This window comes from Chiloscyllium plagiosum, chromosome 11 (genome assembly GCF_004010195.1).
Source record: "Chiloscyllium plagiosum isolate BGI_BamShark_2017 chromosome 11, ASM401019v2, whole genome shotgun sequence".
Classification (NCBI taxonomy): Eukaryota; Metazoa; Chordata; class Chondrichthyes; order Orectolobiformes; family Hemiscylliidae; genus Chiloscyllium; species Chiloscyllium plagiosum.
The window spans coordinates 47075781-47097771 of NC_057720.1; the positions used below are offsets into that span (position 1 = coordinate 47075781).

A 21991-nucleotide genomic window follows, 5' to 3' on the forward strand; every position below is an offset into this window, starting at 1 on the left:
ATGTCTTTTAAATGTTGTAATTGTACCAGCCTCCACCACTTCCTCTGGCAGCTCATTCCATACATGCACCACCCTCTGCGTGAAAAAAACTGGCCCAAACCTAAATGTTTCCAGGGCTTACTACACAGACACAGGCTGCAGAGCAATTGTGAATTGAACAGAATGCTGTGCAATAATTAGTGAAAAATCTCTATATCTAACTTTACAATAAATGAAAAGTCATTGATAAAGCTTTTGAAAATAGTTGAGCTTGGTACACAATGACACGGGACAAAGTTGATTGTGGCTGTCAACAGCCACAATCACCTCCTTTTGGGCTGCACATGACTCCAACTAGTGAAGAGATTTCCTGTGATCGCAATTGACTAAAACCTAGTCAGGCCCGTTATGCCATACTAGGACAAATGCCACCTTGACATCAATGGCATCACTCTCATGTCACCTTGGAATTTAGCCCATGTTTTTCATGTAGACCAAGGATCTAAACTGTTCTAACACTTCTGATTGTGACTTTAATCTTCTCTCATCTATTCAGTTGGAACTAACTGTTCACTAATCTACTTCCTTCTCATCTTATAAAGCTTGATCAAATTATTACTTAATCTATTTTTCCTGATTAATGACCAGCTCTTTCTGTATACCTTGCTAACTAAGATGCTTTAAACTGAGAATTTATTTTGTGACTCTCCATTGTATCCTTTCAAAGTCTCATAATTACCCAGCATGTGAGAGGACTGAAAATTGACACATTGTTGCACTGAGGTCTCACCAAGTGTACAAGGACAAAAAGAATACATTCGCTTTATAGTAAAATAATTCTACAAATATATCCAGCACCATATTCACTCCAGCCATTGCTTTATGAAACCGATAATGTTCCTTGCAACAGAATTACTAAAATGCTTCCTCTTTCCACCCGAAAACTCTACATGCATTTAGTTCTTAAGTATAACATTTCAAATTTTTTAAAATGAAAATCAGTCAGCAAAAGGCTAAATCTCTAGGAATCACAGTCCACAAGCAGAAGTATGGTGCACAGAAATCCCATGCTGCCATGGACCAAATTATATTCAATATTTCAAGTCATTATCATGTTTGGAATTAGTAAACTGAACTTAGAAGAGTACTTAGAGGTATATACATCAATCTACAAGTATTATTCTGAGAAATGCACTACAACTTATCAAGAGGAGCCCCTGGCCTTAGGGGCTGAATTTGTTTGCATGTATTTTTTTCCCCTGCAGTTAAATAGGAACTAAATACTTTAAATTAAAAGGTCACTGTTGCCTCTTGAGCTTTTACCAAACCCTAAATGTCTTTTGCCAGCTCTTAACTCTCAGAGCTTATGTGGTGGAATATAGAAAGATTTCCCTTATACAGACCTTTCACATATGACGCATTACATAAAAGACCAATAATCAATACATGAGCTCAATACTGCTAACATGTGATGACTTAATTGTACAAAGTTTATTGAATGAGAATAAATAATTCATTTAAAGAAACGGAGATTGTTTTAACTTGTAAATGACAATTTTTTAATAAAGTATTGCATGAATGTATAATTTATTTGCTAATATATTGGCATAAATTATACACAAACACTTAATTGTGTTATTTGGATTTATGTCAGGTTAAGGTAATTTGCCAGTCTGTGAAGGATCATAGGCATTGTGCTCTATGTTAAACAAAGGCAAGTGGTCATCTAGTGCAAGTGCCACCACCCTGCATCAAATATGAGGCAGGACAAAGATACACACTTACATGAACAACCATAACCAATATAAAGACTGAATCTATGCTGTTAACACCATTCACCACCACACTCTCACCCAAATGATTTAACTGGCAGTCACAGGTAATATAATAAAATAGCTGACTCTTCTACCTTGCCCCTTCTAAAGATTGGTCAATCTTCTTTTTGACATAGACGATTTTGTTTTGCAATTATAAAGACATATTGAGGAATACCAGCAACAGCTCCATTGCTGACATAAGCAGTGAGGTTTGACACAAGCATTAGCATCACCTGTGGTTCTACTCCAAATATAATCTTGAGTGAAAATTAGATTGTCTACCCACCATCCAGAGTTATAAATGTCTAGCATCATGATTTTAGACATGTAAAAATCCGAGGGCAGAAGATACATTTTGTCTACAGTATAGCTATGATTTTCCATTACCAGAAAGAAACAATTCAAATTATTCCTATTGAAGCATGTTATTTTGACAATTTTCTGTCCTACTAGACTTTTACAAACCTTTAATCACCATATTTCGGAACAGATAAATTGGAATTACCCAACTGTGGAGATGAATTTAAAAGCAACTCTCTTCCAATAGGCTGTGGCATTGCCTGTCAAAACTTATCTCAATTTAAGATGCACTTAAAATAACATGCCATTTGTTCGACCATGATTTGGTTTGGAAATATGGGTTACGATTAGTTTACTTAGTGTGGAAACAGGCCCTTCGGCCCAACAAATCCACACCGACTCTCCGAAGAGCAACCCACCCAGACCCATCCCCCTACATTTACCCCTTCACCTAACACTACAGGCAATTTAGCATGGCCAATTCATCTAATCTGCACATCTGGACTGTGGGAGGAAACCGGAGCACCCGGAGGAAACCCACGCAGACACGGGGAGAATGTGCAAACTCCACACAGACAGTTGCCTGAGGCCGGAATTGAACAAGGGTCTCTGGCGCTGTGAGGCGGCACTGCTAACCACTGTGCCACCGTGCTGCTCAAGGTTATATTTAACTACTACTAATCTTCAAGATGAGGAACTATTTATCCTGTGATTGATGGTAACATCAGTAAAGAAAATAATATTAAAATTATATTGATGAAGTGACTAGTAATGAGAAGCAAAGTTTAGCCAAGAATGCTCCCTGAGGGACTCCTACTTTGGTTTTGATAACAAAAATACTCATATCATGACCCAATATTTTAATTATCTCAGGTCACCATGTCGCTCATAGGTACCCAAGGTCTGTCATCTTAATCAGGCTAAAATGTCTTATTTAGAAACCATTTTTAGATTTTGATGATCTCCAGCATAACAGCCCCGAAATGCTGTCCACCAATAACAATACACAAGTCAGGAATGTGATGGACTCCTCATTTGCCTTGAGGTGTGCAGCTCCAACAACACTCAAGAAAGTGGACATTATCCAGGACAAAAAAAAAAGCCCGCTTGATTGACACATGCACAAACATTCACTCCTTTACTGATGCACAGTAGTTGCAGTGTGTACCATCTACAAGATGCACCGCAGAAATTCTCCAAGGCTCTATGTATAGAAGTGTTTCAAGGTGCTATCTGCAAGCCATTTGCTTTCCTGACTTGGAAATATATTGCTGTTCCTTTACCATCATGGGGTTAAAATCCTGGGACTCCCTCCAGAACAGTTTTGTCAGGAGTACCTACACCAAATGGTCTGCAGCAACTCAAGAGGACAACACACTTCCACATTCTCCAAGGCAAGTAGGGATAGGCAAAAATGCTGACCTAGCTAGCAAAGCCCAGGTTACTTAAATTAATTTTTTTTAAAAGTTTAATTTCTGGTATTGAAAATACATTTCTTTCATTTTTACTTTTCTTATTAACATATTCCAAATGAGCATACTTCATGTCACAATTTGAAAACCTCAGTTAAGAACGGTTGTAGCTCTGTAATAGCATTGCTTACATTTTCACCAATTAGATATAAACCTATTATTGTTAGAGATTTAAGTATGTTGCATGCAGAAATAAACAGATTATTTCCTAATGCATTTACAGTAATGATACCTTGTTTAAATTGCAATCTCAAGCAAGAATTGAGAGGATGTTGGGGTTAAAATGCACAGCAATTCACACCATTCCCAAAACAAAATGTTTCCAAAAAGAATAAATAACTTCTGCAAATCAAAACAATGCAATAAATATCTATCCATTTGGCAATTTTAAGTCTGTAATCTAATCTTCTTGAATTTTAAACTCTTGATTAGATAAGTCACTTGTAATCATTCTCAAGTGTTTCACTATTCCACCTATAACTATTTGCAAAACACTCTGACCATGAAAGTGAATGGGGGGGTTCAAGAGGGCAAGAAAAGAATAAATTGCCCCAGGAAGGCATATCTTTCACATACATGAGGTTCTTTGCTGAATTAGAAAAAATGGATGATATAAAGATTGCAATAGAAATTAAAAACTGTTGAACTATTCAGAATGACAGAGAGAATATCAATGTTTTCAATTATTACTGTGTAAATGAAGATCTATGATGATTTTAGACATTTTCTGATCAACCTATTCAGAAATGTATTACACAACTCTGGAGCAAGTGTGATTTGAACCCAGACTTTCTGGTTCAGGAGATAGGGACATGACTACTGTGCTACACGAGTCCTTGAAGTATATTTCAGGAATGGCAATATTATCACTTGGAACTTTTTCACACAGAGGGTGGTGCATCTATGGAATGAGTGGCCAGAGGAAGGGGTAGAGACGGGTACTATTACAATATTTAAAACTCATTTGGATAGGTAAACGAATAGGAAGGTTTTACAGGAATTGGACCAAACGCAGGCAGAAGGGATTAGTTCAGTTTAGGATACCTGGTTGGCATGGATGAGTTTTGCACTGTATGACTCTAAATGCATTATTGTTTCATTATTGACTGACCCATAAACAATTCGTTACTCTTCGATTTTGTTAGCACACAACCACTTAGAATCTGCAGTTCTGAAAGATTGAGAGAGGAGGAGACAAGACAGTCACCAGCCTCTAAAAGAACAGAAGAGATGATGTCCCAGAGATACAGTTCACCAGCATAGTGGGGGTTAGGGGTGACCAAGTATGGGGTGTCCGGGAGATGTTCCCTAAAGCTCTCTGCTAGGAGGCCTGGAAATGTTCCCTACAGCGCTCTCCTACACCCGCTTCAATCAACCCCACCGCCCTGTGGCCCAACATTTCAACTTCCCCTCCCACTCGGCAGAGGACATGCAGGTCCTGGGCCTCCTCCACCTCCGCTCTCTCACCACCCGACGCCTGGAGGAAGAACGCCTCATATTCTGCCTCGGAACACTTCAACCCCATGGCATCAATGTGGATTTCACCAGTTTCCTCATTTCCCCTTCCCCCACCTCACCCCCCCCTCTCATTTATCTCTCCACTCTGCAGGCATCCTGCCTCTATTCATGATGAAGGACTTTTACCCGAAATGTCGATTTTCCTGCAACTAAGTAGAATGCCCATCCCGGGGAGTCACAGACACTTCTCGTAATCTAGAGAAGCCCATGTAAAGCAAATGTCACTGGCTGATCAAACTTGAACTCCAGATTTCTGAGCTCAAGCATTGGCTAGTCACAGAAGTGCTTCCACATGGCAGAGAACTAAGTGGATAACATATTCAGAAAAGTAGTCACTCTGAACATTAGGTGCAAGTGGATAGATAGGGAATGGATAACCACTAGACAGTCAAAGAAGGACAGCATTGTGTGATGGGAGTCACCAGCAGTCCTCTCACTAAGTGGTTTTCCACTTTCAGTATTGGTGAACATGATCAGTTCTTGAAAGAGTGCAGCAAGAGTCAAGCTTGTGGCACCACATGTGGCCTAAATATGCAGGTAGACAGGAAAAAGAGCAGAAGGGCAATACTGATAACAGATTCTTTGGTTAGGGCAATAGAAAGATGTTTCTGTTGTCTTCATATGCCTCAAGGATTCCCTGGTGCTGGGGTCAAGGATGTCACTGAATCACTGCAGGATATCTTCCAGGGGAAGGCAAACAGCTATAGGCTGTAGTCCACATGATGTAAACAACATGGGCTTGAACAGTGATGTAGTCACTAAGTAAAAAATTAGCAAGTAGGAACTCAAAGTAGTTATCTTCAGATTAACCCGAGCAGGCAAGTACAGAAGCAGGAAGATAAGACAGACGAAAGCATGGCTGAAATGTGACAAAGGAGGTAGGGCATTAAATTAGTGGGACTGACTCTGGGGGAAATAGAGTTTTGAATCACAGATCTATACAGCACATACAGTCCAACTTGCCCATGTTGACCAGATGTGAAACTTGAAAGGGTTCAGGAAAGATTTACAAGAATGTTGCCAGGGTTGGAGGGTTTGAGCTATAGGGAGAGGCTGAATAGGCTGGGGCTATTTTCCCTGGCGTGTTCCAGGCTGATGGGTGATCTTATAGAGGTTTATCAAATTATGAGGACATGGATAGGGTAAATAGGCAAGGTCTTTTCCCTGGGGTGGGCAATTCCAAAACTAGAGGTCATAGGTTTAAGGTGAGAAGGAAATATTTAAAAAGGACCAAAAGGGCAACATTTTCATGCAGAGGGTGGTGCATGCGTGGAATGAGCTGCCAGAAGAAGTGATGGAGGCTGATACAATTACAACATTTAAAAGGCATCTGGATGAGTATATGAATGCGATGTGTTGAGAGAGATATGGGCTAAATGATGGCAAATGGGCCTAGATTTATTGAGGATATCTGGTCAGCTTGGACGAGTTGGACCAAAGGGTCTGTTTCCATGCTGTATAGCCCTCTACGTCCTAAATTCCTCTAATCCCATTTACCAGCATTTGGCCCATATCCCACCAAACCCTTCCTATTCATGTACCCTTCCAGGTACCTCTTAAATGTTGTAAATGTACGAGCCTCCACTTCCTCTAGCAGTTCATTCCACACGTGCAACACCTCTGAGGTCCATTTTAAATCTTATCCCTCTCATCTTAAACCTATACTCTCTAGTTTTGGACTCCACAACCCTACCTATGCCCCTCATGATTTTATAAACTTCTATAAGGTCACCCCTCAGCCTCTGACAGTCCAGAAAAATAGCCCCAGCCTATTCAGTCTCTCCATATAGGTCAAACTCGCCAACCCTGGCTTCATCCTTGTAAATCTTTTCTGAACTCTCTCAAAATTTCACAACATCCTATAGCAGGAAGCCAAGAAGTGAATACAGTATTCCAAAATCCTGTACAACCGTAACATGACCTCCCAACTCCTATACTCAATGCATGGACCAATAAAGGCAAGCACACCAAAAGCCTTTTTCAATATCCTGTCTATGTGGGACTCCACTTTCAAAGAACTATGAACCTGCACTCCAAGGTCTCTTTATTCAACAACACTCCCAAAGACCTTACTATTAAATTGTATAAGTTCTGCTGTGACTTGCCTTTCCAAAATACATCATCTCACATTTATCTAAATTAAACTCCACCTGCCACTCCTCTACTCACTGGCCCATCTGATCAAGCTCCTTAGGATTGTCCAGGCTGGACAGGCTGAATCTCAACACAGCTTGGAGTGTATTCAGGGAATTTTGCTGTTTTGTTGTGTATGGAAAACACAAGAAAATAACAGAAAGTAATACACAAAGTGCTGAGAGAGGCAAATAATGCTTAAACAGAAAATGGTAAGTTAATTGGTGGATTCAGGAAAGGAGAAAAATTAATGAAGTCTCCATCAGAGTTTCACTGCATACATGTGAATGCATGGAGCATAGTTAATAAGATTGGCGAGTTACAGGCATAGATTGCCTTGTAGGATTAATGCAACATGGCAATAATGGAGATCTGTTTTAAGGAAAGGTAGGTTATCCTTGGTTACAAGGTTTTCAAAAAAGATAGGAAAAGAGAAAAAAAGAGAGAAGTGGCATTTTAAGGAGACCAATACAGTACTGGAGAAAGAGGATGTTTCAATTGATAAAATGGAATTGATTTGGCCAGAGCTAAGGAATAAGAAGGTGGAAATTACTTAACTTACTGTAAAAGACAAATCATCAAATAATGAGAAGGATTATATAGTGAACCAAATCCCATAGAAATGACAGAGGTGTAAACATCATAGGGCAGTTATAACTTTAATCACCCATATAAAAACTGGGTTGATGATAGTGTAAGGGGTAGCAAGGGATAAGCATCTTGGATTCAACAGAATGTCCCATTGCAGTGTGTGACCAATCCAATAAGAAAGGAGGCATTGCTTGGTCTGGTTCTCAGCAATGAGGTTGGCCAAGTATATCAAATGACAGTGGGGGACTATTTAGGGGAGAGTGATCATTGCATCATAAGGTTAGGATGATGGTAGAAAATGACATAAAAACAGAAAATGCTGGATAAATGCAGTGGATTTGGCAGCATGTGTGGAAAGAGAAGCAGAATTAACATTTCAAGTCTTGTATGACTTTTCTTCAGTCTTATTAGATTTAATGTTAATTATTCCTCCCTCCATAGCTGGTGCCAGACCTGTTATAGAGATGTACAGCATGGAAACAGACCCTTCGGTCCAACCCGTCCACGCCGACCAGATATCCAACCCCATCTAGTCCCACCTGCCAGGACTCGGCCCATATCCCTCCAAACCCTTCCTATTCATATACCCATCCAAATGCCTCTTAAATGTTGAAATTGTACCAGCCTCCACCACACCCTCTGGCAGCTCATTCCATACACATACCACCCTCTGCATGAAAAAGTTGCCCCTTAGGTCTCTCTTATATCTTTCCCCTCTCACCCTAAACCTATGCCCTCTAGTTCTGGACTCCCCGACCGCAAGGAAAAGACTTTGCCTATTCTTCCTATCCATGCCCCTCATAATTTTGTAAACCTCCACAAGGTCACCCCTCAGTCGCCGACGCTCCAGGGAAAACAGCCCCAGCCTGTTCAGCCTCTCCCTGTAGCTCATATCCTCCAACCCTGGCAACATCCTTGTAAATCTTTTCTGAACCCTTTCCAGTTTCACAACATCTTTCCGATAGGAAGGAGACCAGAAATGCACGCAATATTCCAACAGTGGCCTAACCAATGTCCTGTACAGCCGCAACATGACCTCCAAACTCCTGTACTCAATACTCTGACCATGAAAGGAAAGCATACCAAATGCCTTCTTCACTATCCTATCTACCTGCAATTCCATTTTCAAGGAGCTATGAACCTGCACTCCAAGGTCTCTTTGTTCAGCAACACGACCTAGGACCTTACCATTAAATGTATAAGTCCTGTAAAGATTTGCTTTCCAAAAATGCAGCACCTCACATTTATCTGAATTAAACTCCATCTGCCACTTCTCAGCCCATTGGCCCATCTGGTCCGGATCTTGTTGTAATCTGAGCTAATCCATTTCGCTGTCCACTACTCCTCCAACTTTGGTATCATCTGCAAACTTACTAACTGTACCTCTTATGCTTGCATCCAAATCATTTATGTAAATGACAAAACGTAAATGGCCCAGCACCGATCCTTGTGGCACTCCACTGGTCACAGGCCTCCTTCTGAAAAACAACCCTCCACCACCACCCTCTGTCTTCTACCTTTGAGCCAGTTCTGTATCCAAATGGCTAGTTTTTCCTGTATTCCATGAGATCTATCCTTCCTAATCAGTTTCCCATGGGGAATCTTGTCGAACGCCTTACTGAAGTCCATATAGATCATATCTACTGCCGTGCTCTCATCAATCGTCTTTGTTACTTTTTCAAAAAACTCAATCAAGTTTGTGAGACATGATTTCCCACACACAAAGCCATGTTGACTATCCCAAATCAGTCCTTGCCTTTCCAAATACATGTACGTTTGCCAACCTCCAGTCTTCCGGCATCTCATCTGTGACTATCAATGATACAAATATCTTAGCAAGAGGCCCAGTAATCACTTCTCTAGCTTTCCACAGAGTTCTCGGGTACACCTGATCAGGTCCTGGGGATTTATCCACTTTTAACCGTTTCAAGACATCCAGCACTTCCTCCTCTGGAATCTGGACATTTTGCAAGATGTTACCATCTATTTCCCTACGGTCTATATCTTCCACATCCTTTTCCACAGTAAATACCGATGTAAAATATTCATTTAGTATCTCCCCCATTTTCTGTGTCTCCACACAAAGGCCGCCTTGCTGATCTTTGAGGGGCCTTATTCTCTCCCTAGTTACCCTTTGTCCTTAATATATTTGTAAAAACCCTTTGAATTCTCCTTAATTCTATTTGCCAAAGCTATCTCATGTCCTCTTTTTGCCCTCCTGATTTCCCTCTTAGTATACTCCTACTGTCTTTATACTCTTTTAAGGATTCACTCGATCTATCCTGTGTATACCTGACATAAGCTTCCTTCTTTTTCTTAACCAAACCCTCAATTTCTTTAGTCATCCATCATTCCCTATACCTACCAGCCTTCCCTTTCACCCTGACAGGAATATACTTTCTCTGGATTCTTGTTATCTCATTTCTGAAGGCTTCCCATTTTCCAGCCGTCCTTTTACCTGCGAACATCTGCCTACAATCAGCTTTCGAAAGTTCTTGCCTATTACCGTCAAAATTGGCCTTTCTCCAATTTAGGACTTCAACTTTTACATCTGGTCTATCCTTTTCCATCACTATTTTAAAATGAATAGAATTATGGTCACTGGCCCCAAAGTGCTCCCCCACTGACACCTCAGTCACCTGCCCTGCCTTATTTCCCAAGAGTAGGTCAAGTTTTGCACCTTCTCTAGCAGATACATCCACATACAATAAGGTGATCATCCCTTTCTTATTTCTCAGTTCCACTAAAATAACTTCCCTGGATGTGTTTCCGGGAATATCTTCCCTCAGCACAGCTGTAATGCTATCCCTTATCAAAAATGCCACTCCCCCTCCTCTCTTGCCTCCCTTTCTAACCTTCCTATAGCATTTGTATCCTGGGACATAACATTTTTTGTGATTATTTCAGATTTCCAGCATCCACAATATTTTGCTTTTATGAGAGTGAGAAAAGTGACATTTGTCAATCCAGAGCAAGATTAATCAACATTGTGGAAAACGGAGAAGAACAAAGGTGAGTCAGTTACACTGGAACCAAAGGTTGGCAGGAAATACGGTGGCTGAACAGTGAGCTGTGTTCAAAGCGCAAATGATCTGAGCACAGTCAAGGTCCATTCTCAAAACGGTAAGGACAAAGAAGTCCAGAGGTTCCTGGATGGAAATAGAAATTAAACAGAAAAAGTGTGCTTTGTCAGGTGTTAGGTAATAAGTACTTTTCCTGCGACTGTACCAAGCAGACTATGGAAGGTTCAAAAGGGAGCAGAGAAACAAACAAGGATTATGAAAAAGAAACAGGCAGTTAACATAAATAAATCAGAGTCTTCCATAGGCAAATTAGTTTTTAAAGGGAATTACAATGAGGAGTAGGGTTGATTAAGAGGATTTACAGAGACCAGAAACATAGCTGAGGAATTAAATGAATAACTTGCATCTGTCTTTACTTATGAAGCAGATGCTGTCTTGGCCACAGTGACCGAGGAGGAAACTCCATTATTAGAAGGATTTAAAATTGGAAAAACTATATAAGTATCAACACTTAAAGCTGATAAGACATTTGAACTGGATGAGCTGCATCCCAGAATATTTAAGAAAAAGAGGAAATTGCAGCGGCATTGACAATTATTTTTTGATCTTTCCTGTAATCACTGATAATGCCAGAGGATTGGAGATTTGTAAACATAATGTCCTTGTTCAAACATAAATGTAAACTTAGGCTAAGCAATTACAGACCAGTCAATTTAACTTCAGTGGTGGACAAACATATAAAAACAATTACTCAGGACAGAATTGACAGTCACTCGGTAAAAAACAGGGACTGACTTGGATTAATTAGCATGACAGTAAGTTAAAATACTCAAAGCTAGCACAGACCTGTTAAGCTCCAATGTGCATTGTAACAATGCTTTTAATTCTGTTTTTCCAGTGCAATTGGTTGGATAAAAACACTGGTTCCATGGCAAAAATCCTACAATTTACCATTAGCCCTTTTGGACACAGACTACTGAATCAGGAACACACCACATGGCCTCCTTCTTTAGAGACCGCAATTCCCCTTCCCACATGGCTAAAGATGCCCTCCAATGCATCTTGTCCACATCCCGCACCTCCGCCCTCAGACTCCACCCTTCCAACCGTAACAAGGACAGAACACCTGGTGCTCACCTTCCATCCGACAAACCTTCGCATAAACCAAATCATCTGCCGACATTTCCGCCACCTCCAAAAAGACCCGACCACCAGGGATATATTTCCCTCCCCACCCCTTTCCGCCTTCGCAAAGACCGTTCCCTCCGTGACTACCTGGTCAGGTCCATGCCCCCCTACGACCCACCCTCCCATCCTGGCACTTTCCCCTGCCACCGCAGGAACTGTTAGGGCACTTGAAACTTACAAATTAACCAAGAAAGACCTTAAGAGAGAGCTAAGAAGAGTGAGGAGGGGACAAGAGAAGTCTTTGGCAGGTCAGATCAAGGAAAACCCTAAAACGTTCCGTAGGTATGTCAGGAATAAAAAAAATGACTAGAATAAGATTAGGGCCAGTCAAGGACAGTAGTGGGAAGTTGTGCGTGGGGACCTATCCATTCCACCCTTCCCCCCGACCTATCACCTTCATCCCCCCCCCCCCTCACCTATTGTACTCTATGCTTCTTTCTCCCCACCCCCACCTTCCTCTCACTTATCTCTCCACCCTTCAGGCTCTCTGCCTGTATTCCTGATGAAGGGCTTTTGCCCGAAACATCGATTTTACTGCTCCTCGGATGCTGTACTCTTCCAGCACCACTAATCCAGAATCTGGTTTCCAGCATCTGCAGTCATTGTTTTTATCTACTGAATCAGGAAGTCATGCATTTAAGCCCCTTATCCAATGTCTCAAAACAGAGTATATATAGGAAATTACAGAGAAATTGCTGTATACTGCAGATGGGATTAAGGTAGCATCAGGTCTCCCATGTATTATACTCCAAAAAAAAGGCAGGGAAAGATAAGCCCACAGGTATACTGACACCATTGTGAGAATGAGGATGCCTGACTAGCTCTGACCACAGTGTGAGAATGTACCAATTGGAAAAGTTCAGGATTAGGTTGGGCTAAGAGATCCACACTGACCGTCCGAAGAGTAACCCACCCAGCCACCTACCCTATATTTACTCCTAACTATTATACCAAACATAGAGCCAATTCACTTGCACTTCTTTGGATTGTGGGAGGAAACCGGAGCACCCGTATCAGACACGAGAAAAACGTGTAAATTCCACACACATAATCACCCGAGGCGAGAATCGAACCCGGGCCGCTGCCGTTGTAATGCACCAGTGCTAACCACTGATCGACCGTATCACTCTCCTATATTCTTACAACACTCCTATGACATGATTTCTTCTGAATCGGTATTCAAAATAGACATCTCCTATTTCATGCACATAATGAATGTATCTCCGTTCCTCTTATTTCATATCAACTTAATAAAGCTACTATTAAAAACATATAACTTGATTAACCAAAAAAACTAATTAATTTCGTTACCTTTCAACAAAGGCAACAGGCGCATGCGCACTGGCCGATTGCGTTTTATGACGGTTGAATCGAGCGCCACGCGGCGGGAAGGGGGGTTTGTTGATTGGACAGGGCGGGAGGAGTGGCGCGTGATTGGACAGGGCGGGGTGAGAGGCGGGTGATTGGACAGGGCGGGAGGATAGGCGCGAGATTGGACAGGGTCGGGGAGAGACACGTGATTGGACAAGTTCGGGGGAAGAGGCGCGTGATTGGACAGGTCAGGGGAGAGGCACGTGATTGGTGCTCGCGCAGCCTGTCTGGACATTGGCGCCATATTTACTTTTGAATGATGGCTGCAGAAAGTGTTTGTTAACGGTGGCGGAATGGGAGGGGTGATCAAAGTGTCTTGTTGCTGTTGCTGTCGGTGTCGTTGAGAATGGTTAGGAAATATTTTCACTAAGGATCGTGGTATATTGCCGGTGATCGAATTGGTACAAACGAGCAGCAGAGAGTCCGTAGGAAAGCCTTCGGGGTAAGGGGCGGTGGCTGTAGGTGTAGCGGCCTTACGTTAGCCTTTTAGGGCTTTTTAGGAGACGGGAAAACCGATTGTGTTTTCAAGTTAAAAATCACGCAACACCAGGTTACAGACCAACAGATTGGAACTTCAAATGAACCTTTTAGACTAAATCCCAGTGTTGAGTGATTCTTAACTTTGTCCACTCCAGTCCAACACCGGCATCTCTACATCGTGTTTTCAGGTTTTTATTTCTGTCACCGTGAAGGCATTGTACTCGTAACTCAATTTTGCCACAAGTGCTAGTATTGTTGTGATGAACGTCCCTTGTGAGGCTGAACTAAAATTTCCTGGGCAACTAAAATGAAGTTGATAGGTTTAAATTAATCAGATATTTGCGCTGCAGTATCAGCGTGTGGATAACTTCAAACTTGTCAAGTCGCTCTCATTTTGAATGGAATGCTTCCTTTCTGAGTCTGTTAAAAGTGAGGTTTTTTTTGGAAATATTGGTGCTGTTCTAAATCTGAAGTCGATCTCTGCCAAGCAAGTGAAATTTACATGTATTTTTAATTTTGATATACTCGGGTGTTCTATTTAATACCACTACCTGTGTTGTTATGATTTGGAGATGCCGGTGTTAGACTGGGGTGTACAAAGTTAAAAATCCTGTGTAGATTGACTAGGATCAATACTTTTCACATTTCAAAACATATTTGAGTAAAAACTTTTTGTATGAAGTGATTATACTACAGCTTTCTTAATTTTCATTCATTATGAATGGAATTCCAAGTAAGTGGTATACCTGTAGTGGGGTTTTAAACTTAATCTTTGATGTACTTTAAGAAATATTGCAAATCTTAGTGTCATGAATCAGGAAAATTTTGAAGAAAGAATCCTTGAAATTCTGTTATTGCATTAGCCGATTTGGGTGGTGGATTTGTCATTTCAATTCTTAATTCTGTTGGTTTTAAGAAAAGTTTTTCTAGTGTCTCAAACTTTTAAGTTGTTGCACTTCAGTGTGATGTGTGGAAAATAAACTGATTTTTAGATATATGAGAAATTATGAGCTATGTAAAGAAGCTGAAAATCAGAAATCAACTTTTTATTACGATTTCCACAGGGCATGTGACCAACTAGGTACTAATTATGCAACTATTATGAATACTCTGTTACTTTTCTTCTGTTTTGGCAGTGCTATATCCAAAACAAGTATTGTCTTCTGTCCCACCAAATATGCAAAAGGATTTGAACTTTCTATCCAGTAGCCTTAACGGTAGAGACACTGATTTGAGATTCTAATGTTGCTTGAGTTGGGTTTTTATGTTTTTGTTTAGATGTCACAGTAGTGTATGTGTTTGTTCTGAATTTTCTTGTATTCTTCTAAAAGTTTTGAGTGACGTCTTTGCCATTGATTTATGCCTTTGCTATGAAATGCTTTTGTACTTTACATAACATTTGGATTACTTTAGCAATTCAACTATGGTCTGAACTTTATCTTTTTGTTTAAAAGTGCAAATTTGAAATAAATGAAAATGCAATATTGCATTATTTTAAAGTTTGAATTATAAAAGATTGTCAACATAATTTGTATATGTTGGCTGCAAACATTAGCACAGCTGATTTGGACAGATTGATTTTAGTAAACCAGCTGTGTCTACTATGCAAAAATTACTTTTGAAAAATATTGTTTCATTGGACTCAGACTTGTATCTGAGGTACAGTCTATTGCTAACTTAAAGGTATTACATTTTAATGAGTTAGTTTATTGAATGTTGTCTCAATTCTTGTACTGCAAGCTTTGTTTATTTTTAAATTTAAGGTTTTGGCTCAGAGTAAGGATTAATTTTTCTATGTCTCTCACCTTCTGACCTTGTTTTTAACCTTTTTAACCAATGTCGTCTTTTAATATCAGCCTTGACAGTTGCCACTTTAATGACACCAAAAAGATTGAGTTAATTTTGACAATGTAACCCTGCTTTACTAATGTAGTGATTTGCTGATCAAGTTTTGAGCCCACAATCTTCTGACTCTTGTGTAACTGAACAAAGGCTGGTTTGCATGGATTCATAAAGAGCAAGTTATTGTTGAACTCGTACATGACATCTTAAGTAATGCCATACCTGTATTTTCAAAAACATTTAACAAATTGAACTCAGTTGTATACAATATAAGTATTTAGACATGATGAGTAGGGAATAGAAAGCAGGAGTAAGTGTGCTATATGATCTCTAGAGTGGAAAGGGAATCCGCAGTTACCTTTCTTGTTTCTAACTATGCTGAAGCCTGCTGATATGAGAGAATAGCAATCTGAGGGGAAACTGTTAGATTCAGTGATAAGTGAATGCACTTCCTTCTAAAGAAATGTGAACCGGTAAGTTGTGGCCTAGACACTAAGGAATAAGATTAAGAATAGAAGTACAATGATCTATGGCTCAGTTAATATTGAATGCAGATATGTTACTTTTAAAGGATTACTATGTGATATTGAGGGCTAAGCAAGAAAGTGATAAATGTTTATTGAATAGAGTCATTGATTGCAGAAAAGATGCACCACAACAGAAAATCTTGTCATCAGTGGCTCAGCAGCATCACATCTGTGTTCAAGAAAGTTGTGGATGTCGGAGTTCCAATATGCTGTCTGCCTCAACAATGTTTACTTTTTCTCTAATTAACACTGCTGTTTCTTTAACTTTTTGTAAGGTTTATAATGATCATTGAATTCCTTGTTTTTTTTGGTTTACTCTTTTGTAATTATTTTTAAATTTTCTTACGTGTGCTCTTCATTCTATCTGGTAAATGTCTCTATTTTTACTATTATCTTTACTTCCTTTGGGAGGTTGAGCTTTGGATGTTCTATCTTTCCACTTTTGTTTTGAGAGATGCATGTGGTTTCTATCCAAAGTATTTCAACAATAAAGGCCTGCAATTGCTTCATTAACTGTTTCTGTTCATGCATTACTCCAACCATCTGTTTAATTCTGTTTCAAAGCATGGAAATTGATCTCTTTTTTTTTCAGTTGGATGTGTTTTGTTGAACTGCTGTTTGTTCATCAAAGTACCAGGTGAACAAACACTAGTTTGCTTGCTCTTCTGCCTGATTCGTTCCTGTTATTCAACGTTTTTAAATATTTTCTAACCTACCTGCTCAGAGGTGTGATTACATGCTTATGAAGCAGGTGGGACTTAAATTCTGGCCTCTGGCTCAGAGGTGAGTACATTTCCACTGAAAATTCAGCCATTCTTTTTAGAGAAAGATCAGTCATTGAATGTGTTCTCTATTGAGCACAACTGTTCCCTGTATCTCTTGAGCATGTTCTTAAAAGGACCATGGATTTTCTTTTTTTATACATTTTCCGTAACTACATTCAAGCCAAATTATTTTGTGATCACTATTGTCCAGATGTTCTCCCACTTCAATGTGTTCCACATACCCTACACAATTTCTTAGAGTTATAGTCTGTTTCCTTGCTTTGTTGGGCTAAAGCATACTGATGAAGACATTTCTGCAGTAGAAGCTTTAGGAGTTTTTCACATCCCTCTTCTCCCTTTCTGTTTTTCATCTTATCTATTTTGGCATAATTGAAGCACTCACTTTATAAAAGTAAACAGTTTGCTCTTTCTTGGGATATGGGCTGCTTTTGTTGCCCATCCCAAATTGTCCTTTGAAAGATGAACCTTGGCGTGCACTTCACGATTCTGTTGGGCCAGGCTTCTAATGTAATAACAATGTAGGAACAGAGATTTCTAATTCTCTCTCATAGATCCCGCAGGTGGTGTTTCCACGTACCTATTACCTCTTATCCTTCAGGGTGGTAGAATGTGCTGTCAAATGAGCCTTGATAAATTTCTGCTATGAATCTTTCAGGTGGTGCACATTGGCAGGTTGCTTTGTCTTGGGACTTGGGCTTATGCATGAAACATTGATTTCCCCTGCTCCTCAGTTGCTGCCTGATCTGCTGTGCTTTTTCAACAACAAAATTTTCGACAATGATCTCCAAGATCTGCAGTCCTCACTTTCTCCTGGTCTGCTTTATTCTGCATGGTGTTGCACTTCGGGCATTATTGGAGCTGCATTTATCCAGACAAATGAAGAATATTTCATTGTGCTGCTTATTTATACCTTGAAGATAGTGGAAAAGTGGCATGGGATGGGAAGCCTGAGGTAGGATTCTGGCAACAGTATGGCATGGGCTGGGAAGCCTAGAGTGGGACAATCGAGCTGGCATGGCGTGGACAGGTATAACCTAGAGTGGAATTGTAGCAGCAGAGAAGAAGAAGTTGGACTTTTATCTTAAAAATATAAAGATAGATACTTAATGTGAATGGCACCTATGCATGGTGATGGTACATACTTTTTAACTGTTTTATCTTGAATACATGTGTCAATAAGTGAAAATATTTTCTACATTATGTCATAAAGCTGGTTACTATGCCCTTGAGTTTTTTTCAGAGGGAGTAATTGGTTAGGCTCCAACTACGCTGGGTTTGAAAGGATTATTGGGGCCCTTTTTGTTTGCTTCTAATAGATAATGCCTCCGGCCTAAGGCTTTCATGCCGTGAAAAATATTGTTATAATCAAAGGGGAATGGCCAGCTAGGTATGTAGCTAGTCTTTGTTTAGATTTGAGTTAGTTACAGCAAAGGATGTGTGAAACAGGTTGCTGAACTCTCTCTTCTGACTTTGTAATCTGCAAGCTTTTTTGTCTTTTTTACTCTTTGTGCTATGGGGTCTGTTTATTTATTGGGACTGTTGCAAGTATTTTGGAACAGCATCATTTAAGCCTGGAAGGTCTGTCTGGTTTTTGGATCGGATACGTTATTCAGGTATCAGAACTTGTGGCTTTTGCTGTTTCAAGTACATCCAACCATTTCTTAATATCCCATGGAGTGAATGGAGTCTGGAATCTTGAGGTAAACATAGATCATCCACTCAGCACTTCTGGCTGAAGGTTAAGAATGTATCAGCCTTGTCTTTTGTATTGGTTCTCCCATCATTGAGTATGGGGGTATTTGTAGAGCCGCCACCTCCCTGTGAATTGTTTGATTGTCCATCACTATTCATGACTGGATGTGGCAGAACTACAGCGCTTGAACCTGATTCATTGGTTGTGGAATTGCTTGGCTTGTCTATCATTGTGCTACTTATGCTGTTTGCACCAGTAGTCCTGTTTTGTAGCTTCACCAGATTGACACCTTCTTTTAGGCACAATTGGTAGAGCTCATAGCATGCCTTCCTTCTCGTTCCATTTGAACCAGGACTCATCCCCTGACGATGGTAACAAAAGAGTGAGAGTTATGCTAGGCATGAGGCCACAGATTGCATGGAGTACAGATCTGGTGATTAAGGTCCACAGTGCCTTGTAAATGAACAGTCTTGAATGCTTAATCTGTTTGATGTCTATCCCATTTAACATGGTGCCGAACCACAATGGAGGCTATTTCCAACATGAAGATGGAACTTTGCATCTATAAAGGTCACTCTTTTACTGATATTGTTATGGACAGATACACCTATGGTAGGCAGGTTGGTGAGACTCTGGTCAAATGCATTTTGCCCTCTTGGTTTACTTACAACCTGCCATAAATGCAGTCTGGAAACTATGCCCTTTTTGTTGACTAACAGCGGATAGAGTCCATAGTGTCACTAGAGGTTTTGAAATTTCCCTACATAGAGTAGCAAGGATATAAAACTTCCTTCAAGTGATGATCAGCATTTGAGTACTGATTCATCAGCTGAGGAGGCTTAATACATAGTAATTTCCTTGTCTATGTTTGACATGATGCCATGAGAATTCATGGGGACAGAAGTTCATGTTGTTCCAGAAATCCCGAACACCCTCCCAACTGTGTATACTACTGTTCTTTATTTGGGAGAACGTGAGGACTGCAAAGGTAGATGAACCATCCCCCCACCCCCACTTCATCTATCGATCGCATTCCCAGCTACCTTCTTCCCCACTTATCTTGCAGCCCCCTTGGGCCACCCCTTCATTCTTGATGAAGAGCTCATGCTCAAAACATCGACTCTCCTGCTGCTCGGATGCTGCCTGGCCAGCTGTGCTTTTCCAGAACAACACTTTTCGACTCTTTTATTTGGTCCACTTCACTTTGTCTATCCTGCTAATGGGACAGGATATATCAGAGGTGTGGAGTATTGTGTGTAAGGTTTGGTTCTGAGAATGTGGTTGTAGCCTGTTGCTTGACCAGTCTCTAACTCTCCCAATTTTGGTCTTGATCCCCACGTATTAGTGTGGAGTAGCTTGCATGGTTGATAAGGCTGTATTGCCTGGTGTTATAGTTGAAGGCAGGATTTCCACTTGATTTGTTCCTTTCTTTGAGATTTTCTAGTGTTTGACACAACTGAGTGGTTTGCTAGATTATTTGAAGGCAGTTAAGGGTAAACCATACCTCCATGTCTATGGAGTCAGGATGATCATTTCCTATTCTAAATGACATTGGACCTTTATTGAACTAGATGTGTTTGAGAATCAACAATATGTTATTCGACTTCGAATTCTAAATCTGGATTGGTTACAGGAGACCACAATGATACACCAAGAAGACAATGTGCACTCTAATTCCAATGTCAAAGAATGTAGAACTTTTTTTTCTCAATTATATTTGCCTCAAAGGAAAAAAGAATTGAGGTAGGTTTTGCTCACTGAAATGGAAGGTTCACTTTCAGACGTTTTGTCACCATATTAGGTAATATCTTCAGTGAGCCTCTGGACGAAGCACTGCTGATTCCTGCTTTCTATTTATGTTTGGGTTTCCGTTCTGGTTGGAATGCCGTGCTTCTAGGAATTCTCGTGCTTGTCCTAGGATGGATGTGTTACCCCAGTCGATGTGGTGTCCTTCCTTATCTTTATGTAAGGATACTAATGAGAGAGGGGTCATGTCATTTGTGGTTAGTTGATATTTATCTATCCTGGTAACTGGTTTTCTGTCTGTTTGTCCAATGTAGTGTTTGTTACAGTTGCATATTATTTTGTAAATGGCATTAATTTTGTTTGTTGTCTTTCATTAAATGATAACTAAGGCTACTAAAACAATAACTAAAATTTGAAGTGTTGGTCTGAGCCATCTTTGCGTGCCATTGTGGGTTTTCTGCTTTGTAAACAATTGACAATGATATTTAAACTGTGACATGCATTATTGCTTGATTTTAGGTATGAATATTGACGTGAACTTTGAAAACCTTTAGTTGTCATCAAATGGAGTTTTTGAATAATACTGTCGAAAGCCAGTTGGTCCAAAGGTAAATTACTTGTTGAAGAGTTACTATAGTTGATTTAACCGTTTGATTTTGTGAGACATTTTCTGAAAGTTTATGATCTTCACAGACCACTAGAGCGGGGAATAACTCCTTTCAACTTTCCCAAGACAAAGTCAGCATTATGGGATCCAACACCCCTTGATGATTCAATAAGCATACACCTAACTTATTATAGGTATGATTTGCAGATTATTTGCTTGTCCATTTTGAGATTATCTTTTGACTTTTTAAATAATCTGTTTATTAATGAGCTTAATTTCTAACAGTTTGAATTTATATAGCACTGCATTATTTGTAAATGCATTTGAGTGCAAAAACAAAGATGACTTGAACTTTTGAGATGCTAGTTTCTAATAGTTCAAAGTATTTGATCATTTCCGAAATTACGGAGTGTTGACTATGCTTTTTTTTGGTATTGAATTGTTTGGAAGGTAACAGATTGAAATATAATACATCAAAGTAAAAAGATATAGGAAATATAGAAAATAGGAGCAGGAATAGGCATTTTGTTCCTTGAGCCTGCTCCATCAGTCAATATGATCATGACTAAGCATCCAACTCCAGTACATTTGTTCCCACGTCCTCCCATACCCTTTGGTCCATTTTTAGCCCTAAGAACTATATCTAACTCCTCCTTGAAAGCACTTAAAGTTTTGGTCTTTACTGTCTACAGCAGAGAAGTCTACAGTTTTGCCACTCTGGACAGAAAAATAAAAACCACCTCATCTCAAACATACATTTCCGACACTGTATCCTTAAACTGTGACCCCTTGTTTGTACTTCCCAGTCATTAAGAACATCCTTCCTTCTCATAAGATTAAAGCTTTTGGGTTTCCAATTTTTGTTATTTTTGATCTCCAGCATATGTGGTTGCATTTTATTTTGACACCACTGGTGAAC

General features: G+C 40.0%; 1 protein-coding gene across 6 annotated transcripts in view; it reads left to right on the forward strand.

Annotated features, from left to right (window-relative positions):
• The first annotated feature begins 13623 nt into the window (after nt 1-13623).
• stil (STIL centriolar assembly protein) overlaps nt 13624-21991 on the forward strand; it is a 46720-nt gene continuing 38352 nt past the window's right edge. For 3 of the 6 annotated variants that reach the window (XM_043699248.1, XM_043699253.1, XM_043699254.1), the window contains exons 1-3: nt 13749-13834; nt 20985-21073; nt 21159-21266. In XM_043699248.1, the coding sequence (XP_043555183.1) occupies nt 21030-21073; nt 21159-21266 (152 nt within the window). In that variant the 5' untranslated portion in view covers nt 13749-13834; nt 20985-21029. The other 3 variants (XM_043699249.1, XM_043699251.1, XM_043699250.1) reach the window with 3 other exon arrangements.